Here is a 15216-nt window from a genome sequence, read left to right as displayed (position 1 = left end):
TATTAATGTAATGTTCTCCTGTGTAGAAACTGTGGATCTGTCTGATCTGTGGTCACATTGGCTGTGGTCGCTACGTCAGTCGCCACGCGCACAAGCACTTTGAGGAGACGCAGCACACCTACGCCATGCAGCTGACCAACCACCGCGTCTGGGACTACGCAGGGGGTAGGTCTGTCTGTCTGCCTGTCTGTCTGTCTGTCTCTCTGTCTGCCTGCATGTCTGTCTGTCTGTCTGCATGTCTGTCTGTCTGCATGTCTGTCTGTCTGTCTGTCTGTCTGCCCGTCTGTCTGCCTGTCTGTCTGTCTGTCTGTCTGCCCGTCTGTCTGCCTGTCTGTCTGTCTGTCTGTCTGTCTGTCTGTCTGCGTGTCTGTCTGTCTGTCTCCCCGTCTGTCGGTCTGCCTGTCTGCCTGCCTGCCTGCCTGTCTGTCTGTCTGCCTGTCTGTCTGTCTGATATGCTGCTGGCGGGACAAAACCTCATAACTCCAAAAACCCAACTTTTCAGCAGATGAAAAAAAAACGAACACAGATTTGAGGGTGAATAGAGTTAGGAGGTTTAGACAGATGATCGGCTTAATGCTTTCCCATTGTTTAAACTTTGTAAAACCCACACACACATATGGAGGATGATCTACGGAGTTGATTTATATAAAAATAATTTAAATGGAGTTATGAGGTTTTGTCCCGCCAGCAGCGATATATGAATTCCAGACATGCAATATTCAGACTACATATACATTCCACATTCCCAGACATGCAATATTTTCAGGATGAATACTGTTGGTATACCTTTAGCTGTGATGGTGTAGTTGACTGGGTGTGTAGCTGTGATGGTGTAGTTGACTGGGTGTACTATGTAGCCTACGCCTGTACAAGCAGGCATGAGGTAACATGTTGATCACAGTCTCTCCATCAGGCTGACATTGTTACTGTTAGTTAGTTTTTCGTAATGTTTTATGTAGAAGGTGCTTGAGAGAGTGGTGTTTTGGCATCGTGTTCAGGGGTTAAACTGCTGTGACGGGTGTTAAGGGGTTAAACTGCTGTGATGACGGGTGTTAAGGGGTTAAACCGCTGTGATGACGGGTGTTAAGGGGTTAAACTGCTGTGATGATGGGTGTTAACACTTTGAGTGCCACTCACGGCTTTTCTTGGGTTTACGACCCGACCGTTGAATGCCACGCCCAGAGTATTCTCTGGTATTTTTATTTAATTTTTTTTATTAGCGATCTGAAATCATATTGCATCACGCGAGCCTACCGTTGGAGATCCAGGGACCACCGGCGCTCAGATGTGAAAAAAGCGCCCCTATCGTCTCCCAGATGGTAAATCACCCTTTTGGAATGGACTCAATGAAAGTGAATGGGAGAACGGATTTCTGACTCCACATTTTACTTCTCACTGATGCAGCCGGGGTCTACCAGAGTTCATTCTGGAGCCTCTGAGCCGCGCGGATCATGTGTTATACTGTACACACGATGGATCAATACATTTATCGATTTTTTCGAATGGCGATCGGAAATTGGAATAAACCATTTGGATACCATCTGACCTGGGGTAAGGAATCTATGTTATCAGTGTTCGGATAATCAGACTCGTTTTCACTGATGTATAAGCGTTTATTATGTGATATGTGATATGGCTGTTTTGACTGTAAAAGCCATGAGGAAATAAGAGCAGCGATTATCAGCGCACGGCACGAGCGTGCGTGCGCACACATATACTATCGATCATCTAGCGTTTATTTGAAAACGATTCATAAATAGGCCGACAAATGACAACGTTCTGGAATATTCCAGTAAAAGGCGATTATCATAGGCATGTGTGGTTTTTCAAAATGCTATCAAACGGAAATGAAGCGATAAAAATACAATCTGCCTTGCCAATGTTGACTGGAAAATGAGTCTTTGATAAGCGACGGGCAGATTAGACACATAGCCATAATTTAAAACCTAGATTAGGCGATATTAACGTTAACATTGGCCGTGGATGGTGGCATTCAACGGGGTAAAAAGGAAAACACGGCCCGGCACTGAAAGTGTTAAGGGGTTAAACTGCTGTGACGACGGGTGTTAAGGGGTTAAACTCTGGTGTTGTTACAGATAACTACGTCCACCGGCTGGTTGGCAGCAAGACGGACGGGAAGATGGTGCAGTACGTGTGTGAAGGAGAGACCTGTCCGGAGGAGAAGATAGACAACCTGCAGCTGGAGGTGAGGTCCTCTCCCTCTCACCGCAGAACCTGGACAGATTCATCCCCTCACTGCTTTTTTTTTTATTGATCTTTTTCCCCTCCTTTTTCCTCCGATTTTCTCCCATCCCAATGTTAGTCGTTATGCCAATTCCCAATCCCCTTCCTGGTCGCTGCGCACTTACCCCCCACAGTCGGTCTGGGAGAGTGGAGGCTACCACATGCTTCCTCCGACACACGTCCAGCCAATCAACCGCTTCTTTTCACCTGGCAGCGCGGACTCTCACTGAGAGGGCGTAGCGTGTGGGAGGATCACACTATCCCACTTAGATCCTATCCGCGCTTAGCAGGCGCCCCGACCGAACTGTAGGAGTCGCTGTTTACAACGACCCGGACCCACCCGCCAGCTTTCCCACCCTCTAATACAGCCAATTGTATTAGTGTGAACGGCCAGCCAAGCTGGTGACAACCCCGGAGCTGGGAGCTGGATTCGAACAGGCGAATCCAGCGTCTCCGGGGGGTTGGTGACGAACGCAATCTCCGCTACGCCACCTGACCGCCTCCCCTCACTACTTTTAACCGTTTAAACCCTGGCCATATTCGCCTAAAAGTACATACCCAAGTAAATTAAAGATTGCTCCGCTTCTACAAGATCCATTTGCATGTTCTTGGTATCTAGGGACATCTATGGACCTCAGTGAATGTATTCCCAGTGTCAGAAATATTGTGTCGGTTACTAGGCTTGAGTACATTGTAATGAACCAAAGGAGAATATCAATTATTATTGTTATTATTCCATCTTTGACGGTGAATAACACCCTGCTAAAAATGACCAGACATGAAAAACTGCCACTGGGCTCGTTCAGCACCTTCTTGAGATCACCTGTACAAAGAATCTAAGCAAATGTTTATGCTCATAAAAGTATCACAACAAAGATTATCAATCACAAATGTAATTTAGATTAAAGAAAAAATATCTTCAACAAAAAAAACTTTTATCGCTCATCACCTTCAGCAAACTGAAAAGTGAAAACTCACTTAGAATTCAGCTCCTCAGGGCGGCTACGTGGCGTAGTGGGCAAGGCGCTCGCCACGAAATCTGTAGACGCTGGGCTTGCCTGTTCGAGCCCAGCGCTCCACATTTGCTTTCAGTTTAGCTGGTCGTCCGTACTAATACACATTGGCCGTATTAGGGGGTGGGAAACTGATGGGTGGGGATCGGGCGTTGTGGACAGCGGCTCCTACAGGTCGGTTGGTGCGCCTGCGCAGTAGAATCAGGAAGTGTCGGGGGCAGCGTGAGCCTCCCATGCGTTACTCCTCGCCACTGAGAGATGGAGCTGCGCAGGTGAAAAGATGCGACTGCTGTTACCTCAAGTATCGGAGGGGACTCGTGCTATGTATGACTTAGTCCACATTGCAGCCGGCTTGTCTATATGAATTGAAAATGGGGGACCCTGATGGAAACAAGACAAACGTCTTTCTCAGGTCTGCATCCCCTTAACAATTGTATGTATTGAGCCGTACTGTATTGTACCCATTCTGCAATCTGTTAAATAAAGTTTTCATTCATTCATTCATTCATTGTGGGAGGCAAGAAACAGCGTCCGTGACAGGGGAGGGTTGAATTGGATGATACGAAATTGGGATGGGAGAAAATATATAGAAAAAGTGGATAAAAAAAAAGAATTCAGCTCCTCAAAGCACGTCTGGATGATCAGCTGCCTTTGAATTAAGGCTGACCCCTATTAGTCGATTAGTCGACTATCGGTCGAAAGGAGCCGTAGTCTACTAACCAACCTCTTAGTCGAATAGTAAATAAAATAAAGAAATTATAATTAAATTTTTATTTATTTTGTATCATTCTTTCCAAAAGAAAAGAGGCCTAGAAGCGTGGCTAACGCTAATGGCAGCATACCAGAGGCTAACTGCCTACGAAAACAGGCACAGAGGCACTGAAAGAGGATTTCACCATCTAATGAACACACTAGACTAGACAAATATCAAGATGTATCCATCAGTGGACCAATTGCATGCTTTTGCAGAGGACAAGAAGCCTTCAGTCGACTCCTTCAGACATTAAGCACCCCCCACAGCCCAAATGGAATGATAAAAAAAAATAAAACTAAATAAACATTTTTCATTTTTTTTGAAAAATATTATATATATATTTTTTTTCGTCGACCAATAGTCGACTAACGGCAAATGTTGGCCAATCGTAGTCGACCATCCAAATCCTTAGTCGGGGACAGCCCTACTTTGAATGAATGTTTTTTTGTTGTTACCCTAGTCACTAACATAGGGCCTAGTGGGAGTATTTTTTTTTATTACAATTCCATTATGGTTTTATGTCCTTTATGTATTTAACAATATAATTAGACATTATGGATGTCTCTGCAATGTGGTCCTTGTCTTCCTTTTTTTCCATATCCACTAGATGGAGATCGGTAGGATTATTAAAGCACTGATATTCAGGATCTAGTCATCTAGTAAAAGTCTGAATCTGGATCAGGGTGATCCTATCCTGGATGGCTTTGAAATACCGGGACAGGGGAGCTCCAGTAGCTCACCACGTACCGCGAGCGCTATTTCAGCGCCGTGGACAACCGTGCTCGTCACGGATCTGGGGCTGAGCGCGTTCGAATCCCGGACTGCAGCCGTGCCTTTCCCAGAGTGTCTTCCCCCCCATCTGAACCCTTTCAGCCTGCTTCTGTCGGTCGAACTTGACCAGGTATGGATGCGATGAACGTATAAAAGAGCCAGGGAAATGGCCAAAGTTTAAAAAAAAAGAGAAATACCGGGACAAAATCTGGCCGAGTTGTCTGATCCTGGATCACAAAAAATGGGATTTAAAAATCTAATCTGATCAGATGGGGATTAAAAGTTTTGAACTCCTGGCCCCTGGTGTCTGCCGTATTCCTACCTGTGGGCTGCAGGGGGCGCTCTAACTAACACGTCTCCTTGTGTCTGCCGTATTCCTACCTGTGGGCTGCAGGGGGCGCTCTAACTAACACGTCTCCTTGTGTCTGCCGTGTTCCTACCTGTGGGCTGCAGGGGGCGCTCTAACTAACACGTCTCCTGGTGTCTGCCGTATTCCTACCTGTGGGCTGCAGGGGGCGCTCTAATTAACACGTCTCCTTGTGTCTGCCGTGTTCCTACCTGTGGGCTGCAGGGGGCGCTCTAACTAACACGTCTCCTTGTGTCTGCAGTATTCCTACCTGTGGGCTGCAGGGGGCGCTCTAACTAACACGTCTCCTTGTGTCTGCCGTATTCCTACCTGTGGGCTGCAGGGGGCGCTCTAACTAACACGTCTCCTTGTGTCTGCAGTATTCCTACCTGTGGGCTGCAGGGGGCGCTCTAACTAACACGTCTCCTTGTGTCTGCAGTATTCCTACCTGTGGGCTGCAGGGGGCGCTCTAACTAACACGTCTCCTTGTGTCTGCAGTATTCCTACCTGTGGGCTGCAGGGGGCGCTCTAACTAACACGTCTCCTTGTGTCTGCAGTATTCCTACCTGTGGGCTGCAGGGGGCGCTCTAACTAACACGTCTCCTGGTGTCTGCAGTATTCCTACCTGTGGGCTGCAGGGGGCGCTCTAACTAACACGTCTCCTTGTGTCTGCAGTATTCCTACCTGTGGGCTGCAGGGGGCGCTCTAACTAACACGTCTCCTGGTGTCTGCCGTATTCCTACCTGTGGGCTGCAGGGGGCGCTCTAACTAACACGTCTCCTTGTGTCTGCAGTATTCCTACCTGTGGGCTGCAGGGGGCGCTCTAACTAACACGTCTCCTGGTGTCTGCAGTATTCCTACCTGTGGGCTGCAGGGGGCGCTCTAACTAACACGTCTCCTGGTGTCTGCAGTATTCCTACCTGTGGGCTGCAGGGGGCGCTCTAACTAACACGTCTCCTGGTGTCTGCCGTATTCCTACCTGTGGGCTGCAGGGGGCGCTCTAACTAACACGTCTCCTGGTGTCTGCCGTATTCCTACCTGTGGGCTGCAGGGGGCGCTCTAACTAACACGTCTCCTGGTGTCTGCCGTATTCCTACCTGTGGGCTGCAGGGGGCGCTCTAACTAACACGTCTCCTTGTGTCTGCAGTATTCCTACCTGTGGGCTGCAGGGGGCGCTCTAACTAACACGTCTCCTTGTGTCTGCAGTATTCCTACCTGCTGACCAGTCAGCTGGACGCCCAGAGGATCTACTGGGAGAGTAAGATCGTCCACTTGGAGAAGGACACCACCGAGGAGGTGAGCAACACACTCACGTCCTCCTCTCTGCACCTTTTGTTCTGCTAATTCCATAAACGGAACAGTATAGACAGTATACTGCAATCATTTACCCCTTAAAAGGAGCTGTAAGTGGTATTTTGTGGTTTGTTATAATAAGTGGTCTACATGTTAGAATATTAGCCCTCTACGCCATCACCGGTCCTCATCACTGGTATAATGTCTGGTCAGTAACATGGGTCTCCCAGTCCCTCCACTCTGCAGTAAACAGCCATCACTGATACAGAGTGTCTGGTCAGTAACATGGGTCTCCCAGTCCTTCCACTCTGCAGTAAACAGTCATCACTGATATAGAGTGTCTGGTCAGTAACATGGGTCTCCCAGTCCCTCCGCTCTGCAGTAAACAGCCATCACTGATATAGAGTGTCTGGTCAGTAACATGGGTCTCTCAGTCCCTCCACTCTGCAGTAAACAGTCATCACTGATATAGAGTGTCTGGTCAGTAACATGGGTCTCCCAGTCCCTCCACTCTGCAGTAAACAGTCATCACTGATATAGAGTGTCTGGTCAGTAACATGGGTCTCCCAGTCCCTCCACTCTGCAGTAAACAGCCATCACTGATATAGAGTGTCTGGTCAGTAACATGGGTCTCTCAGTCCCTCCACTCTGCAGTAAACAGTCATCACTGATATAGAGTGTCTGGTCAGTAACATGGGTCTCCCAGTCCCTCCGCTCTGCAGTAAACAGTCATCACTGATATAGAGTGTCTGGTCAGTAACATGGGTCTCCCAGTCCCTCCTGCTCTGCAGTAAACAGCCATCACTGATATAGAGTGTCTGGTCAGTAACATGGGTCTCCCAGTCCCTCCACTCTGCAGTAAACAGCCATCACTGATATAGAGTGTCTGGTCAGTAACATGGGTCTCCCAGTCCCTCCACTCTGCAGTAAACAGCCATCACTGATATAGAGTGTCTGGTCAGTAACATGGGTCTCCCAGTCCCTCCACTCTGCAGTAAACCGCCATCACTGATATAGAGTGTCTGGTCAGTAACATGGGTCTCCCAGTCCCTCCGCTCTGCAGTAAACAGACATCACTGATATAGTGTCTGGTCAGTAACATGGGTCTCCCAGTCCCTCCTGCTCTGCAGTAAACAGCCATCACTGATATAGAGTGTCTGGTCAGTAACATGGGTCTCCCAGTCCCTCCTGCTCTGCAGTAAACAGTCATCACTGATATAGAGTGTCTGGTCAGTAACATGGGTCTCCCAGTCCCTCCACTCTGCAGTAAACAGCCATCACTGATATAGAGTGTCTGGTCAGTAACATGGGTCTCCCAGTCCCTCCACTCTGCAGTAAACCGCCATCACTGATATAGAGTGTCTGGTCAGTAACATGGGTCTCCCAGTCCCTCCGCTCTGCAGTAAACAGACATCACTGATATAGTGTCTGGTCAGTAACATGGGTCTCCCAGTCCCTCCACTCTGCAGTAAACAGCCATCACTGATATAGAGTGTCTGGTCAGTAACATGGGTCTCCCAGTCCCTCCACTCTGCAGTAAACAGTCATCACTGATGCAGAGTGTCTGGTCAGTAACATGGGTCTCCCAGTCCCTCCACTCTGCAGTAAACAGCCATCACTGATACAGAGTGTCTGTCTGGTCAGTAACATGGGTCTCCCAGTCCCTCCACTCTGCAGTAAACAGTCATCACTGATATAGAGTGTCTGGTCAGTAACATGGGTCTCCCAGTCCCTCCGCTCTGCAGTAAACAGTCATCACTGATATAGAGTGTCTGGTCAGTAACATGGGTCTCCCAGTCCCTCCACTCTGCAGTAAACAGTCATCACTGATATAGAGTGTCTGGTCAGTAACATGGGTCTCCCAGTCCCTCCGCTCTGCAGTAAACAGCCATCACTGATATAGAGTGTCTGGTCAGTAACATGGGTCTCCCAGTCCCTCCTGCTCTGCAGTAAACAGTCATCACTGATATAGAGTGTCTGGTCAGTAACATGGGTCTCCCAGTCCCTCCTGCTCTGCAGTAAACAGTCATCACTGATATAGAGTGTCTGGTCAGTAACATGGGTCTCCCAGTCCCTCCACTCTGCAGTAAACAGCCATCACTGGTATAGAGTGTCTGGTCAGTAACATGGGTCTCTCAGTCCCTCCTGCTCTGCAGTAAACAGCCATCACTGATATAGAGTGTCTGGTCAGTAACATGGGTCTCCCAGTCCCTCTGCTCTGCAGTAAACAGCCATCACTGATATAGAGTGTCTGGTCAGTAACATGGGTCTCCCAGTCCCTCCACTCTGCAGTAAACAGACATCACTGATATAGAGTGTCTGGTCAGTAACATGGGTCTCTCAGTCCCTCCTGCTCTGCAGTAAACAGACATCACTGATATAGAGTGTCTGGTCAGTAACATGGGTCTCTCAGTCCCTCCTGCTCTGCAGTAAACAGACATCACTGATATAGAGTGTCTGGTCAGTAACATGGGTCTCCCAGTCCCTCCACTCTGCAGTAAACAGCCATCACTGGTATAGAGTGTCTGGTCAGTAACATGGGTCTCTCAGTCCCTCCTGCTCTGCAGTAAACAGCCATCACTGATATAGAGTGTCTGGTCAGTAACATGGGTCTCTCAGTCCCTCCACTCTGCAGTAAACAGTCATCACTGATATAGAGTGTCTGGTCAGTAACATGGGTCTCTCAGTCCCTCCACTCTACAGTAAACAGCCATCACTGATGCAGAGTGTCTGGTCAGTAACATGGGTCTCTCAGTCCCTCCACTCTACAGTAAACAGCCATCACTGATGCAGAGTGTCTGGTCAGTAACATGGGTCTCTCAGTCCCTCCGCTCTGCAGTAAACAGCCATCACTGATGCAGAGTGTCTGGTCAGTAACATGGGTCTCCCAGTCCCTCCACTCTGCAGTAAACAGCCATCACTGATACAGAGTGTCTGGTCAGTAACATGGGTCTCTCAGTCCCTCCACTCTGCAGTAAACAGTCATCACTGATACAGAGTGTCTGGTCAGTAACATGGGTCTCCCAGTCCCTCCACTCTGCAGTAAACAGTCATCACTGATACAGAGTGTCTGGTCAGTAACATGGGTCTCCCAGTCCCTCCACTCTGCAGTAAACAGTCATCACTGATATAGAGTGTCTGGTCAGTAACATGGGTCTCTCAGTCCCTCCACTCTGCAGTAAACAGTCATCACTGATACAGAGTGTCTGGTCAGTAACATGGGTCTCTCAGTCCCTCCACTCTACAGTAAACAGCCATCACTGATATAGAGTGTCTGGTCAGTAACATGGGTCTCCCAGTCCCTCCACTCTGCAGTAAACAGTCATCACTGATATAGAGTGTCTGGTCAGTAACATGGGTCTCCCAGTCCCTCCACTCTGCAGTAAACAGAAGATACATTTTCCCCGTATCCCTTCCCACTTTATCCAATCAGGAGAGAACTCCACACTGCAAAAATGAAACATAAACTAAGCAAATGTGTGCTTGAAACAAGTAAAATAATCTTACCAGTGCAGTAAGCAAATTTGGCTTGGCAAGATTTCCTGAAATAAGTAATAAAAAAATAAAATAATACCTGGGGTTCTCTCTCCTGATTGGATAAAGTGGGAAGGGATATCAGAAAATCTATTGTGTGTTTACTGCAGAGTGGAGGGACTGAGAGACCCATGTTACTGACCAGACACTCTATATCAGTGACTGATGGCTGTTAGAATGTAGAGCTCTTTAACACTTATTTTAACAAGAAAATACCACTTACTTTAACATTTGACTAATGAAATAACTAACTAGAATGTCACACGGAGTAGAGGTGTAATGTCAACAATAGAAACCTGCCCTCCAGTCATCAACATCAACAACAACAAGTATACGGAGTCACTGAGAGATTAGATTAGATTATAATAAGATACTTCAGGGGTGAATATCTTCAACGTTCTCCTGTGTCTCCGTGTCTCAGATCAACAACATGAAGATAAAGTTTAAGGAGACGATAGATCGCTGCGACAACCTGGAGCGCCGGCTGGGGGAGCTGACCAAGGAGAGGCATGGCCTGGACAAGAGGTGAGACCCTAACGAGACCCCCCTCATTAATCAAGGAGAGGACAAGAGGTGAGACCCTAACGAGACCCTCCTCATTAATCAAGGAGAGGACAAGAGGTGAGACCCTAACGAGACCCCCCTCATTGGACAAGAGGTGAGACCCTAACGAGACCCTCCTCATTAATCAAGGAGAGGCAGGGCTGGACAAGAGGTGAGACCCTAACGAGACCCTCCTCATTAATCAAGGAGAGGACAAGAGGTGAGACCTTAACGAGACCCTCCTCATTAATCAAGGAGAGGACAAGAGGTGAGACCTTAACGAGACCCTCCTCATTAATCAAGGAGAGGACAAGAGGTGAGACCTTAACGAGACCCCCCTCATTAATCAAGGAGAGGACAAGAGGTGAGACCTTAACGAGACCCTCCTCATTAATCAAGGAGAGGACAAGAGGTGAGACCTTAACGAGACCCTCCTCATTAATCAAGGAGAGGACAAGAGGTGAGACCTTAACGAGACCCTCCTCATTAATCAAGGAGAGGACAAGAGGTGAGACCCTAACGAGACCCTCATTAATCAAGGAGAGGACAAGAGGTGAGACCTTAACGAGACCCTCCTCATTAATCAAGGAGAGGACAAGAGGTGAGACCCTAACGAGACCCTCCTCATTAATCGAGGAGAGGCAGGGCCTGGACAAGAGGTGAGACCTTAACGAGACCCTCCTCATTAATCAAGGAGAGGCAGGGGCTGGACAAGAGGTGAGACCTTAACGAGACCCTCCTCATTAATCAAGGAGAGGCAGGGGCTGGACAAGAGGTGATGTGCATGGTTTGACAGTTTCAACAGATAAAGACTTTAGTGCAAGATAATAAATGCAGGAATAACAACAACAGAACAACGACTTGGAGCTTTTGCATGAACTCAGTAATTTTCCACCGCAAGAGTTGTCAGTCATGGTGGGGTTAAAGGTCACGGTGGGGTTAAAGGTCACGTGGGGTTAAAGGTCACGGTGGGGTTAAAGGTCACGGTCCTCTGCCCAGGTGCACCCAGCTGAACACCCGGGTGACGCGGCTGAACCACGACCTGCAGGAGGAGCAGGAGATGAACCGCTGCCTGCGAGACAACAAGCTGCACCTGCAGAACAAGCTGCTGGAGGAGGAGAGGAGGGCGAGAGACACCGGTGAGTACAGAGAGAGAGAGAGGAGAGGAGGGCGAGAGACACCGGTGAGTACAGAGGGAGAGAGAGGAGAGGAGAGAGAGCGGAGGAGAGGAGGGCGAGAGACACCGGTGAGTACAGAGAGAGAGGAGAGGAGAGGAGGGCGAGAGACACCGGTGAGTACAGAGAGAGAGAGAGAGAGGAGAGGAGAGGAGGGCGAGAGACACCGGTGAGTACAGAGAGAGAGAGGAGAGAGGAGAGGAGGGCGAGCGACACCGGTGAGTACAGAGAGAGAGGAGAGGAGAGGAGGGCGAGAGACACCGGTGAGTACAGAGGGAGAGAGAGGAGAGGAGAGAGAGCGGAGGAGAGGAGGGCGAGAGACACCGGTGAGTACAGAGAGAGGAGAGGAGAGGAGAGGAGGGCGAGAGACACCGGTGAGTACAGAGAGAGAGAGAGGAGAGGAGAGGAGGGCGAGAGACACCGGTGAGTACAGAGAGAGAGGAGAGGAGAGGAGGGCGAGAGACACCGGTGAGTACAGAGAGAGAGGAGAGGAGAGGAGGGCGAGAGACACCGGTGAGTACAGAGAGAGGAGAGGAGAGGAGGGCGAGAGACACCGGTGAGTACAGAGAGAGAGGAGGGCGAGAGACACCAGTGAGGAGAGAGAGAGAGAGGGAGGAGAGGAGGGCGAGAGACACCGGTGAGTAGTGAGGAAAGAGAGAGGAGAGGAGGGCGAGAGACACCGGTGAGTACAGAGAGAGAGGAGGGCGAGAGACACCGGTGAGTAGTGAGGAAAGAGAGAGGAGAGGAGGGCGAGAGACACCGGTGAGTACAGAGAGAGAGGAGGGCGAGAGACACCGGTGAGTACAGAGAGAGAGAGGAGAGGAGGGCGAGAGACACCGGTGAGTACAGAGAGAGAGGAGGGCGAGAGACACCGGTGAGGAGAGAGAGAGAGAGGGAGGAGAGGAGGGCGAGAGACACCGGTGAGTAGTGAGGAAAGAGAGGAGAGGAGGGCGAGAGACACCGGTGAGGAGAGAGAGAGGAGAGGAGGAGAGGAGGGCGAGAGACACCGGTGAGTAGTGAGGAGAGAGAGAGGAGAGGAGGGCGAGAGACACCGGTGAGTAGTGAGGAGAGGAGGGCGAGAGACACCGGTGAGGAGAGAGAGGGAGAGGAGGGCGAGAGACACCGGTGAGTAGTGAGGAGAGAGAGAGGAGAGGAGGGCGAGAGACACCGGTGAGTAGTGAGGAGAGAGAGAGGAGAGGAGGGCGAGAGACACCGGTGAGTAGTGAGGAGAGAGAGGAGAGGAGGGCGAGAGACACCGGTGAGTAGTGAGGAGAGAGAGAGGAGAGGAGGGCGAGAGACACCGGTGAGTAGTGAGGAGAGAGAGAGAGGGAGGAGAGGAGGGCGAGAGACACCGGTGAATAGTGAGGAGAGAGAGGAGAGGAGGGCGAGAGACACCGGTGAGCAGTGAGGAGAGGAGGGCGAGAGACACCGGTGAGCAGTGAGGAGAGAGAGGAGAGGAGGGCGAGAGACACCGGTGAGTAGTGAGGAGAGAGAGAGGAGAGGAGGACGAGAGACACCGGTGAGTAGTGAGGAGAGGAGAGAGAGGGAGGAGAGGAGGGCGAGAGACACCGATGAGTAGTGAGGAGAGGAGAGGAGGGCGAGAGACACCGGTGAGTAGTGAGGAGAGAGAGGAGAGGAGGGCGAGAGACACCGGTGAGTAGTGAGGAGAGAGAGGAGAGGAGGGCGAGAGACACCGGTGAGTAGTGAGGAGAGAGAGGAGAGGAGGGCGAGAGACACCGGTGAGTAGTGAGGAGGGCGAGAGACACCGGTGAGCAGTGAGGAGAGGAGGGCGAGAGACACCGGTGAGGAGAGAGAGGAGAGGGCGAGAGACACCGGTGAGTAGTGAGGAGAGAGCGAGAGAGACCTGCAGAACAAGCTGCAGGAGCAGAGGAGGGCGAGAGACACCGGTGAGTACAGAGAGAGAGACCTGCAGGGCGAGAGACACCGGTGAGTACAGAGAGAGAGACCTGCAGGGCGAGAGACACCGGTGAGTACAGAGAGAGAGACCTGCAGGGCGAGAGACACCGGTGAGTACAGAGAGAGAGAGAGATCGTTGTTGTCCCTTCCTGCTAACTGAAGTCTTGGGACGAAAGCGTTCAGCCGAGCGGCTAAATGAACTGACCGTGACCCCGCCCCCCTCAGGCGAGCGTAAGGACGAGGTGATCGCGGACCTCCGGGAGCAGCTGAGGGACGTGATGTTCTACCTGGAGACGCAGCAGCAGATGCAGCACCTGCCCCCGGAGGCCCGCGCGGAGATCCAGGAGGGACAGATCAACATCGGCGCCAGCCCCGCGACCAACAGCTCGGCACCGGGAACCTCGGGCCGGCCCCGCAGGGGGCGGGCCAGGAGGGGGAAGTAGACGTGGAGAGAAGAGAAGAAGAAGAGCGGAACAGGAAGTGCCAGGGAGGGGACACTGATGCCCCGCGGCATCATGGACAATGTGTACATGGCTTTAGATCTGCTCGTATATAGTTGCGCAAAATGTGTGTCTAAAATAATTCTGACCCCTTCCATGTGGTTTCTCCTGGAAGAGGGGTTGGAACGGGATCGGCCCCGCAGGCCAGAAAGAACATCTAAATCTCAAGTTGTTCAACAGCGTGAGATTCTTCCGAATGTCGTCGCAAGAGCTTTTTCTGGCTTGCGAGGCTAAGATGGGGATTCTGTGAACATAACTACACTTATATCTCGTGGAAGAAGAGGAGTAATTGGTTTTTGTTATTTTTTCTTCTGCTCATTTCTGGCGGTGAAAGAAGCGAGAGAGAACACGGATGTCTTGGTACACGGGGAAGAATATGGGAGAGGAGTGGATGTGTGGGCGACTCCGTGATAGTAGAGTTGGACACGAGATGAAGAAAATACCTCTCGTGGTGGAAAATGCTGGCTTTTACAAATCTAAAGAATCTTTTGATATTTCTGTTGTGAGTGATGCGTAGTCATTGTTTATTCACCACCGTGTTCATTCAACACCGCCGTGCAGAAGCTAACCGCAGTAACTGAATTGAGTTATGAGTGAAATTGAACTTCTCAATATCCGTTTTATCCTGTGACCAAGTTTCAGAGTTCAATCTTGCTCCTTTTCTTTTGAGAAAAGGGGTATAAAGAATTGCAGTAAGTAACTACAAAATCACTGGATGGTCAAAGAACTTTAAAGCCATTTCTCTCCGGCAGCTAAGTGGCGCAGTGGGCAAGGCGCTCGCCACTAATGCAGGAGATGCTGGGTTGCTACCAGCTTGGCTGGTCGTTCACACTAATACAATTGGCAGTGTTAGGGGGTGGGAAGCTGGTGGGTGGGGATTGGACGTTGTGGACAGCGACTCCTACAGGTCGGTTGGTGCGCCTGCGCAGCAGAATCAGGAAGTGACGGGGGCAGCGTGAGCCTCCCACGCGTTACTCCTCGCCACTGAGAGATTGCGCTGTTCAGGTGAAAAGATGCGACAGCTGCTTCCTCGAGTACCGGAGGGGACACGTGATGCAAGGCTTCGTCCACATTGCAGCCGACCTGTGGGAGGCATGGTCTAGCAACGTTCGAGACAGGGGAGGGG

General features: G+C 50.3%; 1 protein-coding gene across 1 annotated transcript in view; it reads left to right on the top strand.

Annotated features, from left to right (window-relative positions):
- brap (BRCA1 associated protein) overlaps nucleotides 1–14833 on the top strand; it is a 30342-nt gene extending 15509 nt beyond the window's left edge. The window contains exons 8-13 of the mRNA XM_084324681.1: nucleotides 27–165; nucleotides 2097–2206; nucleotides 6335–6424; nucleotides 10377–10480; nucleotides 11498–11637; nucleotides 13816–14833. Coding sequence (XP_084180807.1) covers nucleotides 27–165; nucleotides 2097–2206; nucleotides 6335–6424; nucleotides 10377–10480; nucleotides 11498–11637; nucleotides 13816–14033 — 801 coding nt within the window. The 3' untranslated portion in view covers nucleotides 14034–14833. The remainder of the gene's footprint in view (nucleotides 1–26; nucleotides 166–2096; nucleotides 2207–6334; nucleotides 6425–10376; nucleotides 10481–11497; nucleotides 11638–13815) is intronic.
- The last annotated feature ends 383 nt before the right edge of the window (nucleotides 14834–15216 follow it).

The sequence above is a fragment of the Notolepis coatsorum genome (genome assembly GCF_963971535.1).
Source record: "Notolepis coatsorum genome assembly, chromosome: 11".
In the NCBI taxonomy this organism is placed as follows: domain Eukaryota; kingdom Metazoa; phylum Chordata; class Actinopteri; order Aulopiformes; family Paralepididae; genus Notolepis; species Notolepis coatsorum.
This window is presented reverse-complemented; position numbering and strand designations above follow the sequence as displayed.